General features: G+C 42.3%; 1 protein-coding gene across 11 annotated transcripts in view; it reads right to left on the bottom strand.

Moving 5' to 3' along the window:
• Positions 1-209: 209 nt before the first annotated feature.
• Positions 210-11,496, bottom strand: part of tmcc1a (transmembrane and coiled-coil domain family 1a) — a 37,063-nt gene continuing 25,776 nt past the window's right edge. For 9 of the 11 annotated variants that reach the window (XM_020610663.1, XM_020610662.1, XM_020610661.1 and 6 more), the window contains 4 exons: positions 6,873-7,130; positions 5,934-6,625; positions 4,265-4,400; positions 210-2,498 (listed from right to left, as the gene is read on the bottom strand). In XM_020610663.1, the coding sequence (XP_020466319.1) occupies positions 2,184-2,498; positions 4,265-4,400; positions 5,934-6,625; positions 6,873-7,130 (1,401 nt within the window). In that variant the 3' untranslated portion in view covers positions 210-2,183. The other 2 variants (XM_020610670.1, XM_020610672.1) reach the window with 2 other exon arrangements.

The following is an 11,496-nucleotide window of genomic DNA, read 5'->3' as shown; positions in this document are numbered from 1 at the left end:
GTCTTGCACAGCCTTGGGAAAAACTTCAAGGGCATATAAGGCAAAATAGCCCCATCTAGTGGCCGGGAGCGGAATCTGCAAGAGGTGATTTTTAAAAGAGGACTTTGAGCAGATCATAAAATGCCTACATAAACTCTATGCACCCCAGCAACAACAATAACACCACATACACTCAAAACAATTGACTTTTAAGAAGCAGTAATCGCATATTAGTCAGGAATGCACTTTATTTATTCCACACTTAGAAAAGGACATCAGAAGGCACTGGAGTGGTTTAGCACAAAGCCTTAAGTCATAGGACTTCTAGGTCAAGCCAAGGTCAAAGACCAGCTCACTCTCAACCTGTTTGCTGCACCTAAAATGGAAAAACTGAAATAGATAAATAAATAAATCTGCTTCCTGCCATTTTAATTGCATGTTTGACTGGAGAGCAATCAAGTTTGATGTTTTGACAAGAAATGAACTAAATTCCTCAGTAGGTTTTATTATTAGACAACAGGGATCCCGACTTACATCTGATTTTCTTATCACATTGATAACCACTGTCTTAAGAGTAACAGCCTTTGAATCCTATCAAGGATGTTTCAAGTGTCAGCCTGAACTGTATGTTATCTAGAAGTGTTCTAAAGTGCAGCTGAACACGTGCAATGATCTCACTACCCGTTAGTGAATCTGCTTCTCAGCATGAAATGCAGGGTGCACTATTTAATGTGTTAGGTCATCTAGTCATGTCCTTTACTAGATGAGGAACCTGGGTGAGTAAGAAAAGGAAGCAAGGTGCAGAAATACACACCTGAAGATCAGCAGTCAAGCTCATGTTCAAACTGTGATGTCTCGATCTTCCTTTGCATAAGTTAAGTCTCCCAAAAAGATACATCCTTGACATCCAGGCAAGACATTCTTGACAGAGCTGAAGAGAAGCTAAACCTGCTGAGCAACCTCCCCCTCGTGTCCTCTCAGTTCAGACATTCATGGGTTAACTCAGGTTTGGCACTGAGTGATTACAACAGAACACAGTGTAGTTGTAGAGAAAACAAGAACGGCTGCAGAGATAATACACAGGGAGAGCATCTCATGAAGAGTACAATATCACAGGCAGTGTGCATTTGACTGACATGGCTGTGGACACAACTTACACTGTAGATATGAAGAGGCACCTGAGACGGAGCTGAGAAAGCACCAGTGGCCTCTCTTTCCTAACCCAATAACATCACATATGGCAGGGGGAGGAAATTATCCTGGCAAATCCATTTTACATGGACAATGGCCTTATGTCATTGCTTTCAAAAGCAAATTTGCTTCCTTGGTAATTTTTCTTAATATAAACATGCATCATTGTATACATGTTGCAAATATGGCGGGCACTTGACAATAACCAGATGTTTTGTGTTTGTGCCATTTCTAGGTGAGCAACCCAGACACATTCTGTCTTTGTTTCACTGGCAGTCTCCCCTATTTAAATCAGTTTTTCGTGTTTCACTTAAAAAAGGAAACAAGTAAAACCAAGTGGTCTTTACTATTAGAATTGGAGAGGAAGCACAAAAATTCTCAAGTCATCATGATACTCAAGAGGTCATGGTCAGTCCTTCAGAATGTCCTTTCTGGACAAATTTCATCACAGCAAGAAGCCAGGAAGGTTTTCAGCCACGGTTCATATCTACCAATCAGAGCTAATAAGAGTTCTCTTCCTAAAAGCAATCAACCACATTATCACATTTGCATGTCACTACTGGACTGTGCCTCTGCGGCAAATCACCCGTCCAGTTTCCTAACTCGACTCCTCTTCATGTAGAGTGAGAGGAGCGTAATGCTACATGGTACGGAATAAAATAACATTTAAAATAAAAAAATTACATTATTAGAAATATTATAATTGATTAAAATCTAACGATAAAAACAATACAACATTGCATTCTGTGAGGAATAACAACACAACAGTTCATTTCAAAATGTAAACAGTTTCATCCTTTCTTAATGAAAATCCTAAGTATTGTCAACTGGACTCCATTTCTTCCGCTTTATCTGGATTCCAGGTCGGTGTCCGAAAGTGCTCAGCTGACTTTTCAGTGCCCAGCTGCACAGCCATTCTAATGGCAATCCTGTTCTTCAAACCTCCTGCATGACTGCAGTTACAGTTACATTTCCTGATGTCACCAAAACAACATATGCTGGCTTCAGTCTGGTCATCCTGGGGGCTGCAGAGCACGGTGTGTGTACCCTAAGAGAGCGTCCCAGTTTCTCCACAGGAAGGCCAGCAGCAGGACAAGGAGGAGGGTTGAGAGGGAGCGTGAGCGTGTCTTCATCAAGGGAACCACACAGTTGGCTACAGTTGAGACAAAGACCAGAAGGACAGCCATCAGGGCGAGCAGCACATTGATAAGTTTTCCCAGGAGGGTCCTGGCTGTGGCATTTTCCAGCCCCTCCAACTGGACGACCTGCTGCTGCTGCTGCTGGAGCTCCATCTTTGAGATCCTGGTCTGACACGCCTCCAACGCCTCCTGCAAAGGACACACAGAAATATAAATTTCATCTCCTCCATACAGTACATTCAAACAAGAACTAAACACAGCATACTGTGCACTCAGTGGCAAAACTAAACATTAGTATCTTAGGTAGAATCTATGACTGAGCTGTTGTATTAGATCAGACATCAGATTTTACAGGTGTACCTAATAAACTGGCCAGAGTGTATATTTTGCAGACCTCTACCACCCCCTGCTGTCAGGTAAAGGAAATGCAGAAGGGGCAACTTGAGCCATACAGTAAATACACACTCCACACAGTTGTACTGTTCAAAAACAAACACACCTAGTAGGAGTAATGTGAGTAATTTACAAGTGAATGCGTATGCTGTTAACAAACAAACACACTAATGGACATCTTTATGTTTATAGTATCAACATGCATTAGAAAATAAAGCCTTGAACTGCTGAATCTGACTCAGCTTTATTGGCCAGGTGTGTCAGACACACGAGGACTCAATGTGTATGTACATATCCCCATGTAAGGGGCAAGTAAACAGTAAACCAGCGTAAGGCTGTGTAATATAACAAAATAAGCAGTATTAACAAGCAACAAACAGTGTATACAATGCAAAATAAGCAGTATAGACAGGCAGTAAACAATGCAGACAGACAAGAAATGCTCATTGTGAAATGGGATAAATAGGAATAAAAATAGAGTACTTAAAACTAGAGACCTGGAGGTTTAACTTAATGTATGACTCACACCATGATGCCTGGTCTGAGTGACCCATATTAGTCTACTACTACTTAAGATGGCAAGCTACAGACCTTAATGTGGCACTTCAAAATGCCCAAAATGAAAAATATTAGACTGAAATATTGTAAATAAGGAAGATATTTACAAATAAACAACATTTTTCATGAAATGTAACTTTGTCATGTTTACTGTCATAGTAACTCAGAGTTAGCTTGGCACTGTTGTTCCTCTAGCTAACAGCAGCTACTTGGCTAAAGTCACCAGCAGTTGCTGAGTGTGGCTCTGTCAAAGATCAGCCGCTCATATACGCTGAAGTTAAACTGTGTAATACCTTGTAATGTAATTAGAAGGGCTATAAAATCAATCCTAAACTTATTCAGGTTCTTCCTTTAGTTTTTCACCTATATGTACTATATATTCTGAAGTATTCACTGATGACTATTTGTTAAACATACAATTAAACATCTTTTCATGTAATATGTCACTATGGAAATCTCTATCTTAGAAATGACCATCAAATTCTGTGTTTGGCTCTTGTAGAATGTCAGAGGACAACACTTATGTTAACAGGACTACCTCTGTACAGTATGTGAATGCTAAATTTCAGTTAATGCATTGTTATATCTATATGAAATGGTCCCATGATTCAATCAGTCATTGCTTTGTGCATTCATTTATCCATCCATCATCTATACCGCTGATCCTGAAGAGGGTTGGGGTGGGGGAACCAATCCCTGTTGATACTGGCTGAGAGGCAGGTACGCCCTAAACAGGTTGCCAGTCTATCACAGCCACATAGAGACAGACATCCACACACCCACACCGACTCCTACAGGAAATTTATAGGCACCAATCAACCTAAGCTGCATGTCTTTGGGCTGTGGGAGGAAGCTGGAGTACCCAGAGAGAACCCACGCAGGCAGAGGGAGAACATGCCAACTCCTCTCAGAAAGGCACAAAGGGTGAAAAATGAAATGTAATTATGACAGAGCTTATTTCAGACATGGCAGTTGTGTTTGTGGACATAGGCCTGACGCCAAACCTGGATGTCTCTGGCTCTCTCGTACGACTGGTAGGCAATCTTCTCTTCCATGCTGGCCAGCTCCTGCTTGAGGTTCAGGATCTCATTCTGGTGAAGTTCTGTCAGGTCATTCAGCTGCTCCTCCAGACGTTCACACCTGAACACACATGGGAAAAAAACAAACAAACAAAAAAAAACACCCACATGAGAGTCTGAGGTGTAACTGGCTCAGACAAAGAAACAAGCAGGAATTAGTGGAAACCAGTCCAGAAGGCATCAGACAAAGAAACAAGCAGGAATTAGTAGGAGGCGTTTGACCACATGGCATCAGTCTAAACTGATGACTCGCCCTGACAACATTAGGTCATGTTTACTCATCTGCTGATCCAACTGGCCAATCAGAGTGAGTCAGCTGTATGAAACTGACCAATGAGAGGTGCTCAGCAGGAGGAGAGGGATCTATGTTGTGTTTACTTTGGCAGGCACATACATTATAACCGAATGGACAACAAAGAACAGACAGGAGACTACCCTTGTGTACGTTTGTCCAAGTTTGTTTTTCTTAACAGAATTATACAGAACATTACAGGTAAACAACACAGAGAATGTAATGAGAGGTGGCAGGATAAGATTTAAAAAGCTTTGCTTGGAGTTAACTGCTGATTTATAATGACTTACCATTATAAAAAAATGTGACATTAACAAAAATTAAATCGATTAAGTATTGTAGCTCCAAATTCATCAACAAAATAACTCCGTTATTTACAGCCCTAGTTGAGAGCGTGACATTTTAGGGAATTCTTGGTTAAGCCAATGATGGGTTCAGTCCCTGAGGAACTATATAGCAACATGACTGGATTATGAAATGCCCATTCCCTGCAGGCAGGCTGAAAAAAGCTCCTTAGTGGACATTCTGTTAGCTATTTTTTTAGTCTTCAAGGACAAACACGCCGCTTTGGACTCTGATGGCCATTTTAGGGAGAAAAATGCTCTTTCACTATCACTGCCCTGCCTCTTTACTGCCCCTCTTAATCTTTGTGCCCTCATGTAAGAACATTTTGGAGGAATATGAGTATGTATTTGTAGGCCAGCGGCCCAGACAAGCCGAGATGTCTGAGTCTACGTGCAGAGTTGAAAACAATGACTGAAATAACACCGAAGGCCTTCAAGCTTATGAGTTGTGCAGGTGTGTCTGTCAGCTTTGTGGAGCGTCCGGCTTAAACGTCAACTGTCGTATCACAACAACAAAGCAACTATTCTCTTATATGCAGTGCAGAGGCTAGTATCAGATTAATACACCAATCAGATACATGCATAAGAAACCTGTAATGACAGTAGGCACTGTAACAGTCCTGACTGACACTCAAATTTTGCATAATGCATGTGATAGTGGCACATTTGCTTTGATGCTCAAGCAGCACCTTTATGCAAGCTGTACATGTTCATGTAGATGAGGTTTAGGTATTGTATTTATCTAACGTGTGCTAACTCTTTAGAGCACAAGCAGGGCTGATGTTGCCCATGATGATGCATCACCAGATGGCACATGGCCGATCAGAATGTGTTCTAAATATAGGAGTTCTTCCTGTTTACACACTAATAAAATTCTAGGGGGAATCTTGAGTTAAAAATAAATGCTTCAGGAATATATGGTATGCACATTCTGGTTCTTTCTCTGTTGTTTCTTTACCTGAAGCGTTCCTCCTGCAGTGCCTGCATAATGACTGTGTAGTCTCTCTGATAGTGGTCCTTCAAGCCATCAAGGCCCTCCCCTAGCCTTGCCTGACCCTCCCTAAGCTCCTGCACCTCCTGCAGCAGCATATCCAGGCTGGAGCTCTGGTTCCTCTCCAGTGTGTTGCCCTTGGAACTAGGGGGGCCTCCAGGGGCCCCCGTGATGCTGTTGGCCCCCATTGAGCCTGACGTAGCACTAGAGCAGTCATCCTCACTGCCATACTTGGGACTGGACTGGAGGTGATGCCCAGCACTGCCCAGTGAGCGTCCGCCAGGCCCTGTCACTGCTTCCTCCACTGAGGGGTCTTCCAGAGAGTCTTTGAGAGAGGGGATGTTGTCGGCGCTGCCAAATTTGTTGCGAAGCAGTGAGGCGATTTCCCTAGGTTTGGAGACGACAGCCCCTGCAGCGGAGTGGGTGGCCTGGGAGAAGCTGGAGAGGCCTCCCTTGACGCTGTCCACCACACCTTCACTGAAGCCGGTGACTTTGGCTCCCACATCTTTTAAGCCCTGCTGCATGTCCCGCAGAACATCCTTAGGCTGGCGTGGGATACCGTTGTGCTCCACCTCCCGCAGCTTCCGGTGGTAATGCTCCAGTTTCCTTTGCAGCTGCTGGATGGTCTGTGCTGACTTCTGGTTCTTTTTTTCAAAAACCTAACAGTCACAGCACAGGCTTTCATTGGTCAGGGTAATGCACATTACACTGTAATAATCTGCTCCACTCCAGTATATTTATCAAGCTCCTTTCCCCTAGAGCCAAACGGGTTTAGCATTGACACACTGTCACATTAACTAACAGTACCACTCTGTTAAAAACACAAGACAATTAATTGTCTGTATTAAATCTTTAATAAAATACACATTTATTACTTCCAAAGAGCACAGCAACTCTTAATTTTACCTGTTTGATACGTGTGCTTTGCTGTTTGTCAGCATTGTGAGCCAGTTTGAGGTACTCAGCAACGTTATCATCCCTGACTGTCTGCTCAATCTTGATTTGCTCTGTGAGCTTGAGGATTTTCTGCTGGAGCTGGGCAATAGCCTGTTTGGTGCGCTGAGGGTCTGGAGTGGCATCCTCACCCCCTGGGAATGAACCGTCTGCCCCACATGACACAGCCAGGGGTGTTTGGCCCAGCCCGCTCACCTCCAGCCGGTCGATCTGAAGTGAGGCAATGAGAGAATGGTCAGAGGATGGATTCAAGGTTTTAGAAAATAAGAAAAATAGGGAAGGAAGAAGTGTGAGCTGCATATTTTTTGCTGACACAGAAAACAGAGGCTTCTGCATTTCTGTAGCCAGTCAGTTGGAAAGAAGGCAAATGAAAGCAGTTAAAAAAGGCCACTTGCGGTCAGTTTGTCACAAGAGGAAGATGCTTAATATACATTTTTAATATGAGGCTTTACAAAGAAAGGAAACTGGAAGCAGACAATAACTTTCTTCATTTTCACACCTGAACAACATTCAGTAAGTCTGTGGATGAAAGCAGAGCTATCTGCAAGTCTTTTTTTTCTTTGGTTAAACATTTAGGTTTCTAGTTCATTGCAGGGAGCGACAATATAAGACCAACAGAACATTAGACTTTTGTCTTCCCGTATTAAAAATATTTGTCTGTGTTGCTTTTTCAGATACTGAGCTGATTTTGTCAACAGGCCACAAAGCATTTGTGTAAAAAAATCACAAAACACTTTCTAAATGGAGTTATTCCTGTATATTCCTAAAATAGATAAACTCAGCCTCTGCAGATGATGAACCTTGCACATCAAACCACAGGCAGACGATGTGGCTCATTTTCTGAAGCAGCTCAGGGAAAGAAAGGACACACACAGAATCAACACCGCACTGCTAGAGTTAATCAAAGAAGGGATTGTGATCAAATATTCCTCTTATCACTGAGCATACACATACAATAATCAGATGAACCCGAAAGCTCACCCTGGGGGTTCAGAATCCAAGACAGAGCGATCATATATATTTTAGCATTGACCACGTACACATCACATAGCTTATTAATAGTTTTCCATTATTACCACACACAGAACTGGTAAAACCAAAAGCACCAGACGCTTACCTGTGCCCGCATGACTAATCCTTTAGTCATAGTAGTCAACAACAGAAACCAACGTACCGGGGAAAAAATAAAAGTTTCTGTCGCCAAAGTACAAAAAACTATCTCAAACTAACCGCACTGTCTTATTGGTCCTTCAGACACAAAAGCGACAACATGCGCAAAAATCGGCGCTCACCTTTCCATTCGTAAAACGGAGAAGTTGCTCCCAGTGCATTTTAACCCAGGTGAAGGGGAGCTGTGTACGCTCATCTGTCCTGAACCTTAGAAGGTAAACAGCTAAATCCTACTTCGTAAACTCACTGGAGCTGACTCCTCAAAGTTCAGCCGGACACTTGTGCCCGTCCAACTCGCTGGTCTTGATAAAACTGAATCGCACCTGAAACCCAGTGAACCGGGCGGTGAGCAAAGCTCCGCCCACTCCCCCGCCCACTCCAGCTGAAGAATGACATCATCCCGTGAGCGGGCAGCCAGCTGCCAATCATCCTCAGTGAACAAGAATAGATCCTCAGTAAGACTTCTCGTTTGGTGTAAGAGGCCCACTGAAACACTATCAAACCACTTCACATATATACAAATAAGTATTACAAGACTTAAGTAAAATAGCAGCAATTGTTATGCTGATTCACTAATCAGCATAATTTTATTGGCCAGGTATACTGACACATGGGGTACATTTGGGGTACAAGGCGGTTCTCAGCAGCTTTTAATATACTTCAACAGTACAGCGCAGCAGTTGATAGTGATAACGATTAACACAGGACTTGTACTGGAGTATTTTTTATAGTTCAGTATTGTTTACTTCAGTGAAGTACTTCTTCCACCACTGGGACAGTGAACATATTTACTGGAGGACAAAGGAAAATATCAAGACAAACAAATACACATATGGCTATAATAAAAACAAGAGCTACTGTATGTGTATTGTATATGTAGGTCATATTGTTATTATACAGTATGTACACAACAATGGAATAGGGGATTGTTCCTGGGTATTATTATTAATGGATCTCATCTGTATGCCACTTTTACCATCAAACAAATGAATGAACTACATGAGGAACAAAAATCACACAACCCCACAAAGCCAAACACGCTGTAGGCTTGTTCATCAGTGTCTCAGATCTGCACCACAAAAGAGAGAGAGTCTGTTTTAATATAAGTGATTACAGATGATTGTATCATAACAAATATTTGCGATCAGTTAATGTGTGGAGTAAAATCCTATCTAGTTGAACCAGAGGCTACAGGGAAGACTGTAATGTAAGACTACATCAGGTCCCAGTTTCTCTGTGTGTGTCTGAGCCATTCAATAGAGAGGAAACTAGAGGGCAAGAAAAACCAGTCAGACCTCTTTTTACCAAACACACAAACACACTTATGCAAGGGCACATTCCTCGAAGTTCCAGGAAACCCTACCAATGTGGCAACTTCACTTTAAAGTCTTTGTATTATGTTGATTACTGTGCAGCATTAAATAGTAGAAGGCCTACATCTATGAGTCAGTGTGGCTAACAAATGTTGTGAACAGTAAATCGAATCATTATTAAACCCTTCTGTTATGTGACCAAGGTATTCAAATGAATCAGAGAACTAGAATAGCCTCCTGGGCCGACACAGAAGAGAGGTGAGAAGTGCCATTTCAGAGCTTGTCTGTTATCAGTTATGAACAGTATTAATAGCATTATGAGGGGCAAACATAAATAAAGCACCCATTTCATCCATATGCAAACTCAGTCATGTAAATGTAATGATTTTCCAGTTTGCTCATATCACAAAGACGACTGAAACAAGAGTAAACTGGAATAAAACTGTACGCTCTCTGACAAAAGATACAGATACATAGGGCAAAGGATGAGTCTGTTAAACCCTTTGAACTTGATTACCCTGCAATTCTAAGCATGCGGAGGTTTCTGATATGACGGCCTGGTGACCTGTACACACTGGCACCAAATCTACACCCTTTCACCGATTTAAAAATTTCCCTGTCAGCTATGTAAGCCAAGGGAAGCACAGACAGCTGGTAAGTCAGGTGGTTTCCTAAGGTGTACAGCTCTACAGATAGCTCATATATTCTCTATGTCACTGCACAGTTGTGTTCTAATTTTTATCCAAGCTCAGGGTACTGCTATGTCACCACACATAGCAAAGCAATGCTTCATCCCTCTGCCCACTTCAGTTCCCAAACAAACTGCCTGTACAATCAGCATCATCCCCAAATGGTCGAGTTTTTCTGTGACTAATCGTGCATATAATTACTGAAGGATTAGGTTAATTTCCCAGGGTTAACAGAGCCAAACATGTTGATGTGGTAAGCCACTGAAGCAAGAAGTGATAGAAACTACTTCACTGTAGCATGTGTAGCCTAATGAGAGAAACCGGGTATGTGAGTGTTTGCAACTGGGGGAGGGGGGAGGGGGGTTCTTGATCCCACTCTGATTAGACTTTATCAGTGAGACGGAAAGACAAAGGGTCCGCATGGGCCTGTCCTCTGCCCTATGGCTCCCTGCATGCATCCATACACATGTATCCATTCTCAGAGAAGCCTGCCCTTACTCCACCCATGTCATAAACTGGGTCCACCTGCTGGCAGGCCTGGTTGTGCAACAGCCTCTGATGAAAGTAAAGCTGGTCATAGCCATGGAAGTGCAACCCTGACTTTCACTGGATCCACCAGAGCCCCAGAAAAACCTAAACACACTCAAACCCGTGGCCATATGTCTCACACAAACAGGCTTTTAGAAATCATTACTAGACTACTGCTGTTAGATGTACATCACGTATAATTAGATAGAAGCAACAACAACATCTTGTACTTCCCATCACAGTCTCTCTCAGCCATACAAGACACATTTGCCCCAAATTACTGTCTGCTAATGTAGTTCATGGAGCAGAAATTTATGCCGATGCTATCATAAGCTCTTTTTTTGACCAGATAGCTTCTGACATCCCCTGCTTTTTCGTCTCTAACTCCTGTTCCGTGCGTTTTTTGTTTTAAGAGATGATTCAAAGGGTTTCGGGTTGAGTAATGTGCTCATCAAGATGTTCTGATGGACAAACAGTGGAAACTTAAGCTTCTTGTCACACCGATGATATTTACACCCAGGTCAGGGTGAGTGGAATTTAGACCCGCTTCCTCAGCTGCCTGCTGCTTATCGTTTTAAGATGCATGGATTTTTATGCCACATGTTTATGAATGATACAAAATCATCATGTTGTTTTAGACTTATCACTTCTATAACAGTCTTAAATACTGTATTTAGTGTAAACATAGCAATCATAAACCAAACCAAGCTGTGCAGTGATTGTTTTGAATATAAAGATTTTTGCCTGAAACACCGAGCTTAACCTTTCCTGCATCTATTTACTTGTAACATTCTCCACAATCAAGGTGAAGTTGTTGCTATTTCTATATGCAAGTGCAAAAGTACAGTACCCTGTTGGTTGTTATGCCTTGCATTC

This window comes from Monopterus albus, unplaced genomic scaffold (assembly GCF_001952655.1).
Source record: "Monopterus albus unplaced genomic scaffold, M_albus_1.0 scaffold106.1, whole genome shotgun sequence".
In the NCBI taxonomy this organism is placed as follows: Eukaryota; Metazoa; Chordata; class Actinopteri; order Synbranchiformes; family Synbranchidae; genus Monopterus; species Monopterus albus.
Note: the sequence above shows the minus strand (reverse complement) of the source record. Positions and strands in the feature narration are given on the sequence as shown.